This window comes from Sander vitreus, chromosome 14, assembly GCF_031162955.1.
Source record: "Sander vitreus isolate 19-12246 chromosome 14, sanVit1, whole genome shotgun sequence".
Lineage (NCBI taxonomy): Eukaryota > Metazoa > Chordata > Actinopteri > Perciformes > Percidae > Sander > Sander vitreus.
The window spans coordinates 29,602,876-29,626,110 of record NC_135868.1 but is presented as its reverse complement, the minus strand read 5'-3'; the positions used below and the strand labels follow the sequence as shown (position 1 = coordinate 29,626,110).

Here is a 23,235-nt window from a genome sequence, read left to right as displayed (position 1 = left end):
ACGCAGTTTGATGCTAGCGGGCTCAGGCAAAGCAGTATTTTGGAGAGTGCTACTTGTCGACCTGTGGATGAAACCAAATCCCAAAAAATTACTACAGATCTTGCAAAATGGGTGGCAACTAACTGCAGACCTGTCAGCATGTAGAGGACTCGGGTCTTAAAGACTACGGTTGGCATGTTCTGACCCATCTTATATACTACCATCGAGGGTTGAGGAGTTTCACCATACACAGCCTGTATGAATTGGGGGAAGAAACTAAACTGGAACTGCTGCTTTCTTTGCATTCATTCCATTCCAAATCAAGATACACTGTTAAGAATCGTTTTCCATTGTTAATATGTACTTAAAAACTGTTCTGAAATGCAAAATAATAGAATTTTAATCATGTGATAAAACGTGATTAATCGCGATTAACTATAGAAATTCAGCGATTAATTGTGATTAAAAAGTGTGTGTGTATATTATATATAGTATATAGTGCCTATATCTTTTTTCTTTCTATATTTATATCATAATTATTACAAAGCTTGACCCTGAGAGATATGCACAACAATGCCTATAGCTGTGCTGTCCTGTACCTGTTCAAATGGCAATCAAATCTCTGGAATCTTGAATTTAATATCGCGGTTTTAGAGTATCCCAGTTATCATATCTTCAGCAATTTTGGAGCCGCATGTTTGACTGTGCTCTCCACCACCATCATCAAAACACCAAGTGAGAGTGTGAGAGAATGCTGTCCAATCCATCCAGTAGAGTTAAACCCACTTGGGTAATCTATGACAAGGAGACCTGAAGCTTTTCTGGAGGCTTTGAGGTGGAAGAACTCCTTACTGAGACACTTAATGTTGTTTTTTTTCCTTTAATGTATGTATGTAACGGCTGTACCAATACAACACTGAAGTGCAGTAAAGAGATGTTCTTACAATTTATAAACTGTTTGGGGAGCCCAAAATGTTTTGTTTCATTTTGTCATTGTCTGTAATAGGCCTATGTTTCTTTGCAGTGCTTTATAATTTGTCTTAATTTGGTGCATTGAAAATAGCAATGATGTGAGGTGTAACTGGTCTCAGCAGCAGCTGGCGACACTGTTCTGGGTTCAGCTCTCAGTCTTACACAGTAATTGAGGGCTGTCTTTCTAAATGCTTATGCTGTAGGAACTAGGGGCAATTGTAACACGCCCAATTTCTCCAATCAGAAACAAGCTAGAGTGATGACACCTATTCTGCACATGCTTAGTATGATTCTCTCTCTGCCTGTGGAAAAGTAGTGGGATTGTTTCACCTCAGCATACGTTTTCAACAAAAAAAACTGATTTTGAGGTATGACAGTTTGTTTTTAGATGACAAACAAGCAAAATCTACTTACATTTATTTTTATCTCTAGGTTATTGGTTTAAAATGAACATGAGCAAACTATGCTAATGTTGCTAGGTAGCATACAAGTATTTATCATGGCTGCAAGATCTCAATGTGAGCACCTTTTTTTTTATAAAGTGATTAGATATTGACAGAAAGTGTGATTATTATATAGCCTATGAGTGAAATATAAAAAACCTAGTTAACACTAGAATAGGAAAAATAGAAACAGACTTTTGCGTTGAATGTATGCCTGACATCTCAAAGAATTTGAACCATATACAAAAAAATCTTAAGTAAAATTATTAGATATTACAGCAGTAATCGGAGTACTTCAAGGTGTGGTTTTATTTGCGATACAGTGGGTTAATATGACTTTTTGGGGGCAATTGTAATGACTATTTGCATTAAATTTAAGATTTTAGTCTTGTCCTTATTAGAGTAAATATATCAATTGTATCATTAATTAGTGCACATATATATGTTTCTTATATCAAAAGATGACTAGTGTATTACAAGTAGTCTGTGAGTTATGAAGCAAAATGTAAAACATGTTACAATTGCCCATATCCCCTACATACTGGTCCAAATATAGAAAGGAATATATGTATGTATTAAATAATAAATAATATGATTTGTATTGATTTACTCCTCTTTCTTTTTTTAATAATTTCTCTGTAATGTAACCGTCCTGTTTCCTCCTTATATGTCCCCATGGCAACAACATCCAGTCGTCTAGCTAGATACGTCACAGCTGTGTTTCTATTGTCCACATAACATGCTGCTAAAAGGAGACCTACATTGTTCCTTGTAGTAAATACGAACTACAAAGTGAGTGCTGCTTTCCACGTTGTCATTTTCCTCTAAGTTTCAGCAAGATTCGGTTCAGTTGCATTTGCCAGCGCACCGATTTAACAACATTATTAGCTGTCTCGGACTGCTAACGTTAATTATCAGCTAGCCGGCTAAGCTAGCCCAGCTAACGTCATGTTTTGTGACTAGCACTTGGTGTTGCTAATGCTAATGTTTTAAGTGCAGTTTGGCACTTTGCTTGGTCTGTTATTCTCAGTCTAGTCGTATTCTTACACTTTAATGCTATTCTCATATCTGTGTGAAGCGGACTTAAGGATTTGCATAGCAATGCAGTAAAACGTGATTGACTAACGTTACAGCTAACGTTAGTGCTAGCCACATTTAGCTACTTTGCTTGGATGTGAGCAGGCGACACAACTGCAGTCAAACTGTCAGTGAGGTTGTTGGAGCGAATTAATGTACACACCGAAACGTGTTAGGTTAAAGAGAATATGTGTGATTACCTATTGGGCGAAAGAACAAGACTTTGCTTCAGCATTTTGTAGCTCTTTGGTAACGTTAGCGGAGCTCTTTGTTTGCTAACATTTTGCTAATAGCAATAGCAGTGTGCACGTGAGGAGCGTTTGTGAATTTCGCATTTGTCCCAGTTTCAGCGTCAGAGTTACCTATTATTGAGGATGATGGGCTAAATCCGATTAAACTTGTGTTTCGCGTTTCTGTTGTAGCTGCTTAATTTAGTCACAGAGGTCTGTGTAAAGGTTTGCAAAATGTAAACAAACATCAGTCTGGGCCCTTTCTATACGAAGGAGGGTGACCATTATCCAGAACCCCCTCACATCCAAAACATGGACTTATGTCAAGAGTCTGCTTCTTGAACAGGCAGAAAAGCTGTACATGTTTTTGCAAGGAAATCGTATAGGTAATCTCAACATAGAAACTAAGTATAGTGCTACTGAAAATGCTATGTGCTATTCAGTTTACAATGAGGTTTTTGGGCAGCAGACTGAAGGCTGTTACATGCTTCTGCGTCAACTCCACGCCGTCGCTCCTACAGCATCGTGACCCTCTCGGAGTTCTGCGTCGGGGTTGCTTTGCATCGCGGTGCATTTCACTGCCAGAACGCTAGGGGGTGAAAAATCGAGGTTATTTGCGAGGTGTCTGCCAGCCAGTTTATGTTATGTTAGCAAGCAAACTTTAGCACAACTGCCCACAAAGTACTGCTTGCTGGCGAAGTGCTAATTTCAAAACGTTACTGACCTATACAAATGGATAACCCCGTTATTGTAACCAAAATATGTCTGAGTTTATTTGCAAAGCTGATGTCAGTGAACTAGCATGTTGCTACTCCCCACAGCAGGCTGCTTGAAACACCGACTGTCAACACAGGACCAGTTGACCAATCACAGTCCTTGCGGTCTAGAGTTAGACATTTTTGGAGGTGCACGTTGAGTTACGGCGGAAGGCTCGGAAAGGGGTTCGCGACGACGCAGAGGGGTCTGCGGGGGGATCAGCCTTTACTGATTTTACTGTAATGCTATCCTAAAGACTAAGACAATTAGAGTGATGCGTTGTTTTAGTGGCTTACATTATTAGTGGTATGTCACTCACTATTCACTTTTAGTATGCCGCTGATGTTCCACTAGCATATGGCATTTAGAAACAATACATTATATGTTACTTATGTTCCACTGACACATGCGTCCCACTGATTCTTACTGATATGCCTCTTTTAAATGGCATGTCACTTGTGTTCAACTGGCAGATACTGCTCTTCACCGACATATACTGATGATATGTCACTATGGTTTTAGTGTCATTTTCTGATTGTTAGTGGTGTGCCACTTTGACAAGCTGATTGTATTTTCTCCTACACGTTTCTGATGCTGGTAGAGATTGTTGATAGTGCAAACCCTGTTGAGGAAGTCAGGGTTCAACAATAAGGGTTGCCCGATGGCCTGGGGCAAGTGAAACGCCACGTCGGGCAAGTAAATATAACAACCCACCGTTCGGGCGTCATCGTATCATAATCATTTGATTTGAATGTGCCATTGGCCAATCAAGAATTGCGTTGCCGATTGATGCTTCTGACATTTTTTTTCCCGACTTTTTTTTTACACTTTTGATGCTTTCAACTTTTGATTATTTTTTTTTTCAAGTTTTTCCTCCAGAGAAAAAAAAAAGTATATGGGCCAGTAAAAATTGACTTTGGGCAAGTAGAATTTTTTTTTTTTACTTGCCCAACCTGACAAGTGAAAAAACATGTTAGCGTTGAACCCTGGAAGTTAAAGAAAGACTCAGCACTCTTCTTTTCAGCCACACACATCAAGCATCCTGCTCACCACAATCACTGCTCTATCATAGTGAATGAATACATGTAAACACGATTGCATGGCATCAGCTCCCTTGTCAGTAAAAGGGAAAGGCAAAATAGAAATCACCTTTCCATCATCACTCTGTATCGCAAAGTAAAGTTAAACGGGGATGGAGGGGGAATATAACTAAAGCACAATACAGCCTGATCATGTGTGATACATCTTAGAGTTGTGGAGGTGCCATCAGTGGGTGAAATCCAACGTTGAGCTAAAAATCCAAACCTGGTATGACTCCTGTTATCCCCTTAACGTCAAGCGAAATCAGAGTCGGGCATATGCTACTAGATGCTACTTTTTGAGCTTGGTGCTTGAAAATTGCAAAAAAAAAACATGCACAATATCTTAAAGTCTAACATGGAAAATGAGTGTCAAATTCTACTTCTTGTTCAGCTAATATGATAAATCTATATACTCCTTTAAGGCATAATCATGATAAAGTTATACATAGGAATCTAAGAAAAATTGACTCGCAAGTTTTGAAATCTGAAGGAACGTAAGCGTAAAAAACGTAGACAAAAATGTCAAAAAGCATCAAAAATCTAAATAAATGTAAAAAAAAAACAAACTGAAAGCGTATAAAAGAGCGCCGGAAAAAACGCTGAAAAAAGGATCCAAAAAGCGTCAAATGTAAAAACAAAACAAAAAAGAAACGCATCAAAAGCGTAAAAAATGTCCAAATGCACCAACTCAGTTCTTGATTGGCCAACGGCACATCATTCAACAAGCATTCTCCGGCGTGGCAAGACGATAACGTCACCGATGATACGATGACGCCCGAATGGGCAAGTGGGTTGTTTTATTTGCTGGCCCAACGTGGCATTTTACTTGCCCATATATCTATCTATCTATCTATATATAGATAGATAGATAATACACTGTCAAAGGTAGATAAATCCAAAGAATATTAATTCTGTCATCATCTGTATCTTTGGATGTATCGACCTTTGACAGTGTATTATATATTATCATTATCATTATCCATCCGATGTGTTAAGGCTAGATCTCCTTCTAATGTGTGGGAGCAATCGTCTTTATGCAACACTTTAACAACAGCTTTTACATGGTAGCGTGTAACACGATTTCTCTAGTTACCTTTTGTAGTTTTGTACTGCTTTTCTCTGCGTTCATAAATCCACGTGTTGTCCTGCTGCATGAACGTCACAGCCCACCCAAACTTTGTTTCCTTGTGTTTTGTTCTCTGCTACTCCCCTCCTCTAGTGGACCGCAGTCTGAAGCGCCGGCAGGTGAAGCCCCTTGCTGCCTCTCTCTTAGATGCCTTGGATTATGACAGCTCAGATGACAGTGACTTTGAAGTGGGAGATGCCTCAGGTGAGCACGGTCGGACTAGCCTTATGTCATTTTACATCCTAAGTAAACAATAAAAAAATAAAAAAATTCACAAAGTTAAGATTTGTTGCAGGCCTACTGAAGCTTCCATGTGTACAACCCTTACAAACAAAGCTGCACCGATCAAATTGTGGTACCGACATCTTTACCAAAACTTCACACCCACTGGAGAGCATCAATATAGGGATTCTTGTGACTGCAGAAATATGACCGTTTTTTGTGTTTATCACGATTTTGAGCAAATAAGTACACAAGTCAAAGCACAAACCATTTCTTTGCAACATTTTTTTTCTGCATTGAGTACTTTTACTTTTAATACTTTAATTACATTTTCCTGAGTATACTTACATACTTTTACTGAAGTAAAATTTTTTTGGTGATATGGAACAGGACAGAACGAACATGTGCTTGCAGATAACAACATCAAACAATGACAAGGGAAACAAAACGTAGGGGTCATAGTGGTATAAAATACAGAAACACTGAAGAATTAAGATGAATTAGAGAATTATTGAGATTGGGTCGGGAAGATGGTGAAAGAAGAAAAGGAAGAAGATAAAAATAAATAAAAAAAATAGCAATACAGAGGCTCAATTCCTTAAATAAAGAGAAGATAAATAAGGCATAGTACTTACTAATAATTATAGTAATGTTAAAACTAAACTTTTTAATATAATATTTCAATATTAGTAATAATAGTAATCAAGGTTCGACATAAGCAATGGCCCGAAGTCACGAGTCAGTTGTTTGTAATTTGGTGCTAACTTTAGGTACAACACGGTCTAAGAAATGGAGTTCCCTAACGTAACGATCGCCGGCACCTGCCACAAAGAGTCCACGCACGCTGTGGACCTTCAGCAGCAACTCAAACCCAGCCAGACTGCAGCTGCTGCCCGTGCTCTGACGAAGGGGTGGTTCTTTGCAACATCTGCAGAAAGGTTAAAGCACTCTTTTTAATTGTGTGGTAATTGTTTTGTGTTCTGGTAGGATCAGAGGGCACAGGCAACGGCAGCGATGAGGAAGGGTCCAAAGCGAGCGCTGCAGGCTCAGAGAGCGACTCGGACAACGCTGGTTCTGCAGACGACGGCATAGATGAAGAGGAGGCCAAAGACCTGGCTGCCGAGGACAACTTAACGGAAGATGAAGAGAAGACCAAACAGCAGCCTTCCTCAGACAGCTCCACCAAAGACAGCCTCGCTGTCACCCCACCCAAAGGCCGACGCAAGAGCAAGAAGGCGCCCGAGGCCGAGCCTGAGCCGGCCGCAGGCGCCGGCACTGAATCCAACTCAACGCCAGGCGCCGGCAGCGCTAACACGGAAGAGTCTCAGGCCGAGCCCAAGAAATGGAATTTCCGCAGGAACCGCCCCCTGCTGGACTTCACCACTATGGAAGAACTGAACGAGATGGACGACTACGACAGCGAGGACGATAACGACTGGAGACCCACAGCGGGGAAGAAGAAAGGCAAAGCAGCCGCTCAAAAAGGAGGAGCGGAGGAAGAGGAGGGCGGCAGTGGCAGCGCTAGTGACGACGACGATAACGACGATGAGGACGACGACGACGACGACGACGACGACGATGATGATGATGATGACAATGCCAAGGAGGATGGTGATGACAACAACAGCAGCACCAACAACAACAACAACAACAACAGTAGCAGTGACAGTGACAAAGAAGTGAAGAAGCCCAAGAAGAAGGCAAAGAGCACCAACGCTTTTGATGAAGAGCTGACTAATGACAGCATGTCCCAGGGAAAGGGCAATGAGGTGAGCGCAGTGGTGGAACAAGTATTCAGATATGTAAAAATACTCGGTTATAGGGCTGCACAATTATCGAAATCGCAATATGAACTATGAACTAGTGTAATATCCAAATCGCAGGGGGGGCAATATTTCTTAAAGGCAAAATATGTTTCAAATCTTTCTAAAATGAAGTATTGTGATGCTGCAGAGACATCCCAACCTACAGATCCTATCCTACAGATTAAAGAAAAACTTTTTGTTTGGTGCAGATCCTCGCAAAAAAATCACACTTCAATCATTTTTTAAATATTTTTATATATATATATATATATATATATATTTCAATGAGAATAATGACAAAAAAGTAATCATTCCCTCCAATATCGTGAATCATATCGCAATTGCAATATTAGTCAAAATAATCACAATTAGATATTTTCCTAATATCATGTAGCCCTACTCTGTTACAAGTAAAAGTACTGCTTTGAAAATGTTACTTAAGTAAATGTATGTAAGTATCATCGGGGAAATGTACTCAATGCAGAAAAATTCCTCACGTTTTAGAAACTGGAAAGGATCCTAACAGTTAATTTACAGTTAATTTCAGCTGGACTTGAAGGCTTTTATATAGTTTCATTTAGAATCAAACATCAGATTTTATAAACTACATGTGTTTAGTGTGCAGAAATCTTAATGTGTAAAGTAACTAGTAACTAAAGCTGGAACAACAGATGAATGTAGTGGAGTAAAAAGTACAATATTTCTCTCTGAAATGTAGCGAGTAGAAGTAGAAAGTGGCATGAAAAGAAAAGACTCCAAAGCACGCAGCTCCTCTTCTGAAAACTCTGTTTCGTAGAGGTATGCTTCTGGATCTGGACTGTCTGAGAAGTCATCCTCTTCGTCTCTCACAAAATCCGCCATGTTCATCGCCATTCACTGTCTACTGTAGGAAAAATAGCCAGCTAATATTCATGCCGATATGTTGACGGAAGTTGGGGGGTTTCAGGTGCTGCATGATATCTCTGCGCCCAATGGGTGGTGATGGCGCAGTGGATATGACACATGCCTTTGGTGTGGGAGATCTGGGTTCGATTCCCACTGCGATATATCAACCAATGTGTCCCTGAGCAAGACACTTAACCCCTAGTAGCTCCAGAGGCATGCAACCTCTGATATATATAGCAACTGTAAGTCGCTTTGGATAAAAGGGTCAGCTAAATGACATGTAATGTAAAGTAGCAGTGCTTCGGCTGTGCTTCCACCCAATATAGTCCCAAATCAGTATCTGCCTAGTAAGTCGTCTAGTCTTAATCTGCATTGCTATTTGTACCCTGTGTGAATACGCAGGCCACAAGAAGTAATAAGGTTTTTTTTTTGTTTTGTTGTTGGCTCACTTTTACTCATGACATGCTAACCGAAAGGATTCCATTCACTACGCTAAGCTAAGCTAGCGTGGGTGCTGCTGGACTAAGACAATTCATGCACTGAGACAAAAATGCGTTTGCCCACCTATATAAATATAGAGGAGACGGTGAATAACCCTATTTCAACAAACTGTGGCGTATTCCTTTAACATTCAGATCTGCGGCGCTCTCTTTTGAGAATCTGTACCCAAAAGAAAGAATAGTTTTTGGTTCCATGTCGCCACCCCACCTGTGCATTAACCAGGTCAGAATGCCTTTAGCTATCTGTCTACTGAACACATGTTTCGCATATTGTAATCAAATCATTTTCTTTCACAACTTGTTTGGTTAGTATATCATTATCTGTTCTATCGAGATATCAGCCAGAGTACAGGCTGAAACACAACGCAAAAGAGCCACAGACTTTCAACACAGCCCACATTAGAGTTCTAGCTAATATCTCCTTATTAGGGCTGCAACCATCAGTCGGTTAATCGACTGACAGAAAAGTAATGGTTAAAAAAATTTGGATAATCGATTACTTGTATAATGTAAAGCATTTTGGATTCCACACCATAGATGGAAAAAGCTGAGGCACTTTTCTGATTTGAAATGTAACTGCTTTACAGTGACGTTGTCTCGTGAGGCTGCGGAGGCACCGCAGCTGAATAGAACAACGTTCATTCTACAGTGTAAGAAAGTCAGTGAAATTCACAGTGGACATTCAGTCACATTTCCCACAATATAGTTGAAAAGTGTTAGTGGTTGCTAAATTATAGTATAGTGTGTGTATGTATATATGTATGTGTATATATATATATATATATATATATATATATATATATATATATATATATATATATATATATATGTATATATGTATGTATGTGTATATATATATATTGGCAAAAGTCGGCATTGAATGCTTGATCAGATTCTTAGTCTTGTTTACTTATTCTCTGATTATGATAGTGCCTGATTTAAGTCATAATTGTGTGAACAAGCACCTTAACATATTATATTATATATATTATACAATAAAGATTATTTATACTTTCTCTTTTTTTTGACAAACTTCTTGTGGACCCTACTTTGTGCTAATAGTCAAACGGCTCCGTTAGAGAACTGCTACACTATTGAGCTACTGATTGTCAAATTAAATGCATTCTTCCACGTTATACTAGTTATGTAACCCACTGCCGATGAATGAGGTATGTGGCCTGCACATTGGCTACTTTGTATGGCAATCCATAATACCAAACAACAATATGAGTCACAAAGTCACCATATAATCCAATGAGAGGTATAGATGGTATCAGAGTGATTCCAGGAGAATTCTTGCCTTTGTTGTAATCGACTTAGCACAGTGTCCATGAGCATTGTATGTGGGATTTACTAACTGTCAGTTATTGGATCTGTGGTCAGATCAGAGGGATGGGACGTCGATAAGTGGCTTAACGGTGTCTCTGTTTCCTCATCCCCCAGGATGCCTTGCTGGACCGATCCCAAAACTGGAGCACTCAGCACATCCTCATCTGCTGTGTCTGTCTGGGAGACAACAGCGAGGATGCAGATGAGATCATCCAGTGTGACAACTGTGGGGTGACCGTGCACGAAGGTAAGCCACAGAGTTAAGACTCATTAATGCTTCTGCAGAGGCTCCACGCAGAGCTTTCTCCGTAGCCTACGTAAACGGCCTGAAGTTTATAGTTGTGCGTTGGTGTGTGTATCGATCTCTTGAAGAGAATAGCAGGGCTGGCATGTGTGTGTGCGTGGGGAGTGTGTGGTAGAGCGAGTGAGAGAGTGACGGTGATTGGCTTCGGAGTGAGTAGTGACTAGTCATAGTGAGAGAACCAAAGTGTCTCCCCTGTTCTTTCTGACCACGGTGGGAAATCTGGAGCAGGAGAAGTTAACCCTCTCCTTGATGTCATCTTGTTTATGGAGAAGGAGAACCAGGAAATGAGTTTGGGGGGGGGGGAGGAATATAGTCTTGCATTGCCAGACCTTCCTACATAGCGCTGCGGAGGAGAGTCTAGCTAGTAGACTTGTTTTTGGCGGCCTGTCTTAGTCTAGTCTTTGTGTCAAGCTGTCATTTTAGTTTTTATTAGTTTTAGTCACGTTCATACTCTTTTTAGTCTAGTCAAGTTTCAGTCGACTAAAAGTCTGAGCATTTTAGTCTTATTTTAGGCAGAATTATCCATGACCATTTTAGTCTATGAAAATTGTATTTTAGTCTCGTTTTATTTTAGTGAATATAGTATAAGTACCTCGTAGTATTCAAAGTCATGTTGTTGATGCCACATTCAGTTCAGTGTGATTGCTATGTGAATGACAAAACTAGCTCCAGTATTTGGCCAATAAGGGATGCTTAGTACACATGGAGTCAGTCTCTCACACAAACAAATACACACACACACACACACACACACACTAGTCACACATGTTAACCCACTTTACACTCTCTCACAAACAAATATATACACACACACGGTAGTCACACACGCTTGTCTCAGTCGTTTTCAGCTCCAGTGGCTAATGTCTAAAGGTAACGTTAAAATGAGACACATTAACCACAGCCTCATGAGCTGGCATGAGCTTTCTAAAATAGAAAGTAACGTTACGTTAATGTCTTGACTTACCTAAATTTCATTATGGAATGCCTTGAGATGTCTCTTAAGGTTCGTGGTGTTTTTTCCTGTGATGTTGTGGCAGAATTTCTCCCCATCTTTTTCCACAATACATTCCGGGTTTTTTTCCACTTCTATGTAATGAAAGTTTTTCCAAATGTCGTTTCTTCTTTTTCTCCCAAAGAGGAACCCCGGCTGGCCGGCCACGGTCCCTTTCTCTGTGTCAGACTTAATTTTGTTTGTTGTCGTTTAACTCACTGCATCTTCTAAATAGTACCGCGAGTGGGGCTTGATGAAGTGACGTTGCCTGCGTCTGCGCAGTGCGACCTGATGCAGCCCCTGAAGTGAGACACAGGAAACAGAAATACTGCAAAATAATAATAATAACGCGACTAAACAAGACGAAATAACATAACATTTTGTCTCGTCTCGTTTTGGTCAATGAAAATTAAGAGACATTTTAGCATAGTTTTTATTTTGTAAACCACATTTAGTCTCGTTTTTATTTGTCAACAATATTGCATTATACATTTAATTATAGTCAACTTCACATGACCAGCATTTATGTCTCGTCTCGTTTTCGTCACGTGATAAAGGTTCGTTGATGACGATATTTAGTCATAATTCGTTGACGAAAATAACACTACTAGCTAGTCCACACAGCATTCCGGGATGTGAGAAAAACATGCTCTGGTTTATTGGCATTTCTTTAAACCAATCACAATCGTCTTGGGCGGTGCTAAGCGCCAAGTGGAGCCATGGTGCTTCTGCTAAATAGTCTCTGGAAGGAACTTGTTTTGGTGGAACATGTGTACGTTCAAAAGTAGTTTTAGTCGTGCGAGAGAAAACTCCGATTGGACAGATAGTCTAGCTAGCTGTCTGGATTTACCCTGCAGAGATCTGAGGAGCAGTTAACCATAGTCCTCACAAATCCACCAGAGGTTAGAACGCCAACACAAAGGAAGAGGAAGGGGACGGACATGCGGTCGTCCAGGGGAATTTCCAGCGGCACCAGAGCAATCCCGGAAGTGGAACGTCGTGGATATAGACTAGGGGAAGTGCAACGCTACCAAGCCAAGCGTGCATCACCGCGACCTGTAGTTAAATTTTTTGAGAGGTGCACCTCAGACTACGACGTAGGGTCCAGCCTAGGGTCTGTGTCTCCACGTACCTACATACGTACCCACGGCGTTGATTTAACGCAGAAGCAGAAATCAGTTTTTAGTCCAATATACAAGTGTGTCGATATGCAGGGCCGCTAAAGACTCATGCCTAAAATCAGCCAGGCAACAGACCAGGTATTTGTCTCGACTACTTCATAAATGACTGCTTAGAAACAAGATCAATGACTCTGTGAGTCATCTCTTTTGGATTGGTGCTGTCCATAGTTAAGGCTGACCGTGCAAGGTGGATCAATGGGACACCAGTCATTTTCCATTCATTTATTTCCCCTTGTTGTACTGATTTTGAAAGCATCAGGCAAATCAAGACAGGCTGAGAAGAGCTGCTCTTTTTAATTTGGACAGAAAACGTTCTAGCACAATCATTTAGCTCGTCTAGATATCCGCCCAGCATGTGCCATTGAACAAAAAGTTTAGTGTTTTTTAATTTGAACAAGAATATTAATTAGAAGTGCTGAAATGTCTAATCGATTTGTCTCTTAACAAAAATTGATTTGCTATAAGTTAAGTCTTTTATCAGACAAAATTGCCAGATGTTTACTTATTACAGCCTCTCCTCTGCTTTGTAAATTGAACATTTTGGGGTTTTGGTTCAGGGACATGCAGAGGATGTTAGAGCAACATGGGCCTAAATTCATAAAAAAGACAATTTTTCAATCATCGCAGCCTTGACCTCGCATGTTTTAGATCTGTAGGCCATTGCTCTGTAGCAAGTCGAGAACTGTCTCCGCACCTGTTCTTGACACATTACAGACCTGGAGGAAGTGCTTTTTGACATCCAATTCAGACACAAATTACAACAAAAGAGACCTGCTCGCTATGAGATACATCCGTGGTTTCATCTATGAGTATCAAATATATTTTTGTACATTTTCCCCCCCAGTTGTTTACCCCAGCCACTCTCCAAGATGAATATCTATGAGCACACCCTACAACAATCCAGTAGAATGTGGTGCGATGAGGCCGTTCTTTTAAGTTCAGTGGATGGGACCCAAGAACTCCACCATATTCCACTCATTCCCACATTACAAGGCTCTGTGTCCACACTATGCTCGCCGCCACGGCAAGAGGGAGGGAAGGTAGTGGGTATTGTTGCAACGGTGAGATTTTCATAGTATGAAAACCGTCACAGAAAATTGCACGGTTTCACGGTATACTGTATTACACAGTTGTTGTTATTATTATTATTAGGTCAGTTACAATGACCTTTTAAGGAATAAAAGTGGGTCACATAATCAGCTACTATGTTCATATATGTGCTCACACATAATTAGGGCTGCAGCTATTGATTGATTTTAGTAGTCAATTATTCTACAATTGTTCCATTGAGTAATCGGATAACATATACTTTTGTTTTATTAAAGACCCTGTAAGAGCCAAATAGGGACTAGTTCATCTGAAATAATAATTTAGTTTAAAAACAGAATCCTTAACTCCCTTTTGAAAGAGCAAGCAGAACGATGATTGTCTTCTGACAATAATGTGCGAGGTGGAAAGCATCATCAACGGCAGGCCGCTTACAACTGTTGATGTGATGTGAATGATGTAGAACCTCTAACACCCCATCACTTATTGCTGTTGAAATCTCAACCCAACATGCCTCCAGGGATTTTCAGCAAAGACGACATGTACACAAGAAAGAGATGGAAGCAAATCCAATATCTTGTGGATTTATTTTGGATTAGATGGACTACCTTCCACTTCTTCAGGAGTGCCAGAAATGGCTGAAGCCAAGAAGAAACTTCATGATGGGAGATGTTGTGCTACTAGTGGACAGTTCTTCCCCACGGAATTCCTGGTTCATGGGAAAAGTAGTTGAAACGTTGCCGGATTCCAATGGAACAGTGAAGATAAAGACCAAGACCAGCATTCTTGAAAGGCCTGTAAACAAACTGTGCTTGTTGGAAGAGGCGACATCAGAAGAGTGAAGAGAGAAGAAACAAGTTTGGCTCTCAGTATTTAAGTTTATAATTGCTTAGTCCTCCTGCCTAACCAATTAGGGGCCGGGTAATGTAAGAGCCAAATAGGGACTAGTTCATCTGAAATAATAATTTAGTTTAAGAACAGTTAAAATGGTAAAGAACTATTTCATGAAAATTCATAAGAAATGTATTGGTTTAAATGCATGATTTAGTAATGTTTAGGTCCAATAACATTTCAGTATTTTGAGCTTCCAGTCAGATAGCACTACGTCATAGCGTAATTGATTGGATGTAGTTAGTTTTAGTTTTTGAAGTTAGAGACGTTGGAAGCAACACAGTTTTTTGACCGTGCGTACCATGTATCATTTTGTGTTTTATAAGTAAACATTCAAAAAGGAGACCGTTTGGTTTGCTCGTGTTTCAAATACTGGTTGTAGTTAGACTGACTTCAAAAGGTGGCACAGAAGAATTAGAAGCAACTAGGTGCCACTACAGACCCCTTCCTTGCTATTTTCTCTCTCTTCTTCCATTTTGCAATCCAGGTCTTAAATGTCTCTTGTTGGTTTAGATATTTTCTTCCTCTGAGACATGTTTACTCTCCCTGAAAAGACACAGATGGGAGATTAAGTGGTTTGCAGTAGAAGCCAGTTCCTATCTTCCTTTCCAACCCATGAATGGTCTGGGGCAGTAAAATATAGAACTTAGTTCTAGCAATAGGATTTGAGTTCCTGTGTATTTGGATGGATATATCCATAGTGCTAATGGAGGTTTAATCTATGACATATGGTCTAATCCTTAAATTATACATCAAAGTACATCATCTCCCAGGATTTTTGTTCTCATTCCTTAGTTACGACATGTCTAGTGGTTAATGGCAAGATCTATATAAAAATAAATGTATTTCCACTTTCAATAATACTGCAAATTAATTGAAATGTCACCATGAAGGAATATATAAAAGAATTGCCCCGGTAGGTTAGTGAAGTGGTTTGTGTACCTTGGAGCTGTGTTGTCAGGGGCAATAGCTCCTGGTAGATTCCATAGACTGTATATAAAGATGGAGGATGCCACTGGAGATTTTTTTAAATTTCATCTCAGCCCCGCTAAAAATTATAACAAAAACAATTTTTTTATATTTTATTTTTTTTAATCAATTTTAGTGCTTCAAGTTAGAGTTTGCGAACTTGTCTGTTAGTGACAGAGGAAAAACAATTACAGGTTCATAGGGTTTGAAACAGGTTTAATATCCTGTGTGACTGTCGCCGATGCTATGCACCTGCAACCCAGTCAAGGAAAGGGTTAACAGAAACATAATGTTAGCCAATCGGAGGAGATTGTGCCAGACTCCCACCTTTGGCTGAGTCTCTATCTGATCTGTCAGAGGGAGAGAGAAGAAGTTGGTCATTTCATGGAGCAGATTAGAACCCAAATTGAAATGTAAGCAACAAAAATTGCTGAATGTTAGAACATTGTATCAAATTGGTCTTTATTACTGTGACTTATAAAGTGTCAGGTTTAGTTCCATCATAGTGTTAATAGTATAAAAAAAAAAAAAGTTAGCTGACGTTGTTGTTCAGTAGCTAGCTCAGAGATTATCGGCTATTGAAATTACTGATTTAGCAGGGGGGGGGTTTAACACTTTTTTGCAAGGCACTGTATCCATTCTCATTAGGGGCTGAGCCCCCCTAAAGGTCTGATTCTAGACTCGCCCCTGAAGGAAGCATCTCCTCTTCCTCCCACTGTACAAAAGTGAAGCCAAAATATCCCGGATATGGGCGCTGCCATCTTGTTACTTGGAGCCAGAGTCTGCGCAGTAGTGATTGGGTGGTGGAGCCATGGTATCAAAATCCTGCCCATACATCTGCTGGACCAATTGCGAGTCAATTCTAGCTGTCAATCATGACATTTTACCCTGTTTTTATAGCATCAAATAACTAATAAAAACCAAACTTTAAGGAAAGTGAACCCTTCAACAAACATCAGTATGATCAGAACTACCTCAACAGACAGAAACCATCTTTGGGAAAAATGTATTTGACATGTACTTTTGATTTAGTTTGGCCCATGACTCATGGAGGGGGTGGGTTTATGATCTATACTGCAGCCAGCCACCAGGGGGCCATCCAAATGTTTTGGTTTAGCTTATATAGTCGATGCATCAACCCCTGGTGGAGTCACCCAAGGAAAAAAATCAGTTGAGAGTAAGAGCAATTCAGGAGGAATATCTTAAAATAGAAAAGAGAGAACAAGATGTTCTGATGATATTTAAGGAGGATTCTGTTTATTCATTATCACTGTAACCTTCACATTATGTATTAGTGATACAGGGTAACTAATGACTTACCGATGAATGCAGATGGTGGTATGGGCTCTGTTTACTAGAATTCTGTGAAAATACACAAGTCTGTGTTTTCAAAGAAAATCTCTCTTTATTCGTCAAAATTAGGTTTGGAGTACCTCAAGGCTACATTTTGGGCCCCATTTTATTTTTATTTATTTTATTTTATTGGTCTATTTGATAGGGAACATGCATATTTATGAACATTGTTGTATATAAACACCATGTAAATATGCCAGAATTAGTAAAAATAACTATAACTAACTAAAATAACTTTTCATCTGCAGTCCCTAGGCAGGTAACATAGGACTAACGTAGAGACAGCCAGCAGTCATACAGCACTCATTCACTATACATTAAAAGGTACACACAATGGTGACATATACATTGACTTTTGTCAATGTATATGTCACCATTGTGTGTACAATACTATTGTCGTGGACAATAGTACTGTATTCACTACAATGGCATAGTCTGTAGACTAAATAATTAATGGATCAACAGAAAAATAATTGATACAATAATCCTGCCCTGCATTAAAGAATCTGTATATTGATAGCTTTATTTGAGTACTTGCGAGCTGGATAAAAGTGATAGTCCTGATGCTGGAGATAATATCATGTACTCATGACATGTTGACTCATTTTAGAGATCACAAAGTACCTTGTTCAAGGTTAAGACATGGTCAAACAATGAAGGACTTTGAGGCAGAGATGAGAGATGAGCTGTCAGTATCTGGAGCTCACACAAGTCAGTCTTGCTGCTTGACTTCACCGCTTCTCTTTGTTCTCTTGCTGCACCACTGTCCGGACACCATCACTCCCCCTCAGACTAGAAGAGAGGCTGACATGAAAGGTGTTGCACACAAGACCTGGCTAAGAGATCAAAAGCAGGAACAAGCACAAGTCTACAAGCGTCTACACAGAGCACATGGAGGAGTCCTGTTCTTACAAGCCTGCCTTTTGATTATCAGACCCTCACCAGTCATACAGACAGACATCATTACCATACCAGAAGTTCTCCCTTTGCTTTAATTTGCCTTTGACTGTAAATGCCAAAGATGGCCCTTTTGTCAAATGTGTTAAGATTCTGGTTTTCTTTTATTCAATAGTCTGTGGATCCAGGCCCCTTATTTTGTTATCAAAGGGCAACAGATTTTCAATTTTCAATGATAGGTTACTGTAATGTTAATGATACCATCACCATCCAGATGTCATCCTTTTCCCATCCAGTGATGTGAAAGTAATGTTGAATTCTATACTGAAATGTACTGTAAATATAATTTTCAAATTGTCCTTGACTCATAAATGCTGGCACCATATTTGTTCAGTTTCAGTGCTAACAAAAGGAATCTATAAATTGCAGAAACGCCTGTCTGTTATGCGCATATCTCTTGAACCGTTAGTCTGATGGATTTCAAACTTGACAGGTGTCTGAAATGCAAAAGATATCGTTAAATATATATCAGTAAAAGAAGCACACATTGGCTTTTGCACTAGCCGCTGGCCACTCCCCCTCCCGCACTGCACACTGGCTGAGCAGAGCGCAGGACCAGAAACAGAGAGGGTCGAAGAAAGCAGTGGAGCTTTGGCAGCTAAAATGTGAAATACACCTCATCGCGACTGTTGTGTGGAATAAGGTTGGCGAAAAAAAGGCGCTTCAGATTATTCCTTCACAGCGCTGTGCAATGTGAGAAAATCTCAGAGCTGAAATGGGCAGACACAGCACGTTTCATCAGACTCAACCCGGGTTAATTAGTATACTGCTAACTAGTAACATTACCGTCGCCAAAATACCCCAGCCAATCAAATCTCCTACTTCACCGCTAACTGTCAAGCCACTAAACCTGTATGGAAATGCATTACACCTCTGCTGTAATGTTAAATTTGTTAACGATCATACGACACAACAAAGTCTCTCTCTCTCTCTCTCTCTCTCTCTCTCTCTCTCTCTCTCTCTCTCTCTCTCGAATAAAGGCTTTTCTGCCTTTATTCGACAGGACAGCTAGGTGAGAAAGAGGATTACATTCTGAATCTGCAGCGTTCTCTGTCAGGTAAATCAGTAAGTTAGTAGCAGGGTATACAGGGTTGCATATGAAGTGGTTTGGGGTCCTTCTGTAAGTCATTTTGGGGTACAATTTGGTTTTGATGAATTCTACAAGCAGCAATACCACAGGCCAAGTAATCGGCCCGTTCTAAACACGCACATTTTCAACGGGCACAGCACTAGTTATTGTCAATGTCAACAAATCCCATGGAAAGACAAAAACTGGCTGTAGCATAGGATTCACATACTTTACATACTCCATTCAGTCACCACTGTGTCCTGTGTGGAAACATCTGCATTAATATGCTTCTCCAATAATTTATACATATTTTTCCCTTAACTGGTATGTTATTGGGTATGCAGATAGCTATATATATATATATATATATATATGTATGTATTCACCTGCCACTACATGCCTTTACAAAGATAATAATGTTCAGTGTTGATTGACACTGTCAGAGATGTATTCATTGAACTGCATGTTGATTATTGTAAACATGTTGTAGCTTGCAGTGGTGTTGAACTGGACTGCATTATATTTGTTGTTGTTGAGTTGTTTCTAATATTTTGGCCACCCCATTTACATACATAAGAGCGGCAGAATGTTAGAGAAACCTTTCAATAAACTACACTCTGGCACAACACCACCACCTACTACTACAACCTTAATAATAAACGCAAAGGAATATGATCACCTTTCTGACAGTGTCAACAAAAACTGACAAATTATAATCTTCGTAAAAGTAGAATTCATGGCAGAGCTGTTGTATTGGATTGCATTACATTGTACAGGTGTACAATGAAGTGGCCAGTGAGTGTAGATGGATCATAAGAAAGAGACTGCTGCCAAGTTGAAATTGTGAGTGATGGATGTGCCGTAAAAATGAACAATTTGGAATCAGAATCAGAAAGGGTTTTATTGCCAAATATGTTTTTTTTTTAACACATACAAGGAATTTGTTTTGGTGTTGTTGGTACACGTCACACATTCTCTAAATGGAATATTAAACAATATAAGTATAGGTATAAACAATATAAGTGTAAGTATATGTACACAGTATGTATGTTACAAACCCCAAAACAAACATTTGTTTAAATGCTTTAAGCAATTTTTTAATAAAACTGAAACTAAACTTAATACACGCTCAAAAATATGAATAAATTAAAACAAAAATAGCTTCCTGAAGTTTTAACATGCTTACAGTTTGTTTTCAGGTGTTGCAGACTGCTTACAGAGCCGTAGCACAGCCAGAGTAGCGTGCTTTTTAATTAATTAAATGTATTGGTTATTGGTCAAATAAAACACAGATACAGATAATGTGCAAGTTGCCAAATATCGGCCCTGATAATCGGCCAAGCTGATAATTGGTCAATCCCTAATTACCTTTACTTAGTCTTCATGCACACATTATTTTCATATTCTCACTGCTGGATGCAGCCACAACTAGTTTTTTGTTGTAGTTCTTTCTATTAAATCTCAATGCAGTTAAAAGTACTTCTCCTGGTTCAGTCAACTCTACCTTGCCCCTTCTTCTTTTTTTCCTGCCAAGCTCGTCATTTCTGACAAGGATAATCTTTCCTTCAGGGATTATGAAGATATCCTGTAGTCATCACTTTTTGTCAGCTTAGCTCATATTAGCCAGCAACCCGTGGCTTAACGGTCTGAGCTTTGTATCTGAGTTCAAAAGGAACACCGGAGATTTGTGCCACGGTTCAGCCATAAGCAGGTTAAACCAGCATGGTGGTCTTTCACAACCCCCAGTTCCATGGTTCATAGCCCAATCAGTGAAGATGAAGCCCACAACTATTCCAGTAATACCTTTATTTAAGAAAATAACAATGAGTGGAGCTAGCAGGACTTACTCCTGTGCCTGCCACATGCTGTGGAGGGAAAATGGAGGTATAAATAGGCAGTAGTTCTTTTCACATCTTGGGTTGTTAGATTTTGAGTAGTTCTTCCGTTTTGAAGGTCAGGACAAATTCCAGCTGTGGCTTAATTTCCCCAGTGGAATAATCAGAAGCTTGATTGGTGTATCTTGCTCTTGAGTTGATCTCAAGAAGAAACCAGTGGCCTGTAAAAACTGAAGACACACACCACCAGCCACTGAAGAGCAGAGTTCAAAATTAGTGATTCGCCGTGACACACAACAAATGGTCTCGTAATCAGAAAAGGACATGCACCCACCAAACAAAGTGTAGAGCTGAATAAACAACTCCATCTGCCCCAGTGTTTGCTTTCGATGGGCGTCTGAATCCTCAGTGTGGCACACAGGGACGGGCATGCAGAACATTAAGCTTTCGATTTGTGAGTTTTTCCCATTGCTCAAAAAGCCCGAAGGCTGGTTGACTGAATTAGGAGTTAGAGTGTTATCTCCCCAACGGAGGCAGAGTACTGATTGCTGCCCTCATTGGTAGTGAAGAGCACGTCTGCCTGGTGTAATAGCTGCCATAGAAACCACGTCAGCCAAGTAATTGTTTAGGCAACCTCAGAAAGTTAAGAAGACAACATTAAAATTCTTTCACTTGGCTTCTTGTAGCTTCTCTGGGGCTACATTCTTTATCAAATGTTCAATTTGTGGTGCTGCAGTGTCACAGTAGATAGACAGCTTTTGACCAGAGCAGAGAAGGTCAATTTTTTACTTTTTGTCTTGGACTTGGTTCCCAGATTGTTAGAAAAGCAAACCACATGGTTACATATACTCTACAATACAGTCAACAATGTTGACATAGTGTACAAAGGTGTCCACTAATTTGAAAACTCTGAAGACAAGACATACAGCATAGCAATGCTAGTATGTCTACGGATGCTGATTGGTTTCAGTCTTGTTCCTACATTTTATAATGGCTGGCCAAGGAAAGCTCTCAGCAGCAACAGCATTCCAAACACAAAGGTGGAAGTCTAGCCACAAATAAAGAATCCAATGGAGACTATTTTTACTTTCCTATTGCCTTGGAACAATTGTAGAATAATTGACTACTAAAATAATCAATAGCTGCAGCCCTAATTATGTGTGATTACATATATGAACATGGTAGCTGATTATGTGACCCACCTTTTATTCCTTGAAAGGTCATTGCAACAATACCCACTACCTTCCCTCCCTCTTGCCGTGGCGGCGAGCATTGTGTGGACACAGAGCTTTTTGATGGTGAAAAACACATGCAGGCAAAATTGCACGCATGTGGCACTCGGCAGTGAGTCAGTCAGTGTGATGAGTTACTTTAAGGCAGACGTCAGGTATGTGTCAAATATAAATATACTGTTCATTTTCGTTTTAATATCGATGGGCTTTAGGAATCGCTTTACTCTATTTGACAAGTGGGGTCTATCTATGCTGGAACTATTTAGCAGCATAAAATGTGCAAAATTGGTTATCATTGTTAGCAGTGATGCCTCATGCTTGTAATGTGGGAATGAGTGGAATATGGTGGAGTTCTTGTGTCCCATCCACTTAAAAGAACGGCCTCATCGCACCACATTCTACTGGATTGTTGTAGGGTGTGCTCATAGATATTCATCTTGGAGAGTGGCTGGGGTAAACAACTGGGGGGAAAAATGGCTCGAAAAAGATGCAAGCATGCAGACTCAGAGACTTAGATAATGTCAAAGAGAAGAAAATGGATAAGAAGAGGCGTCAGGTTTCGCTCCTCTCAAATAGAACACAGACATTATCTCATACAAGCCCTCGCCACATTATTTCTAGCTAAAGCACTTTTATCTGAATTCCAGTTTATTACTACCTAGTTCTTATTTTTGTAGATGTGGCCATCATTTCTGGTCTTAATAACTTTGTACGTACCATTTTAATTGCTGGGAGCTTAGATTTGGAATGAGGCCACATTGCGAAAAAGAAGTGCGACGACTCAAGAAAGATGAGTAGTCAGATGGTTAGAGAGGTTGTAAAGGTTGTTAGCCTTAAGGTTAACACATTTGGAAGGGAGACCGAAGGTGAAGGCTATTATTATTAATTTATTACCCAAATTGTTTGTTGAAATCATCCATCAAAGTTTACCACCTTCTTTCGATCCACTTCCTACTTTATTTAGGGCGACTGTGGCTCAGGTTGGTAGAGCGGTCGCCCA

General features: G+C 39.8%; 1 protein-coding gene across 7 annotated transcripts in view; it reads left to right on the top strand.

Moving 5' to 3' along the window:
- The first annotated feature begins 2,099 nt into the window (after positions 1-2,099).
- The window catches only part of phf14 (PHD finger protein 14), a 120,567-nt gene continuing 99,431 nt past the window's right edge, over positions 2,100-23,235 (top strand). For 6 of the 7 annotated variants that reach the window (XM_078266923.1, XM_078266922.1, XM_078266920.1 and 3 more), the window contains exons 1-4: positions 2,100-2,186; positions 5,759-5,869; positions 6,875-7,656; positions 10,521-10,653. In XM_078266923.1, coding sequence (XP_078123049.1) covers position 2,186; positions 5,759-5,869; positions 6,875-7,656; positions 10,521-10,653 — 1,027 coding nt within the window. In that variant the 5' untranslated portion in view covers positions 2,100-2,185. The remainder of the gene's footprint in view (positions 2,187-5,758; positions 5,870-6,874; positions 7,657-10,520; positions 10,654-23,235) is intronic. The other variant, XM_078266921.1, reaches the window with a different exon arrangement.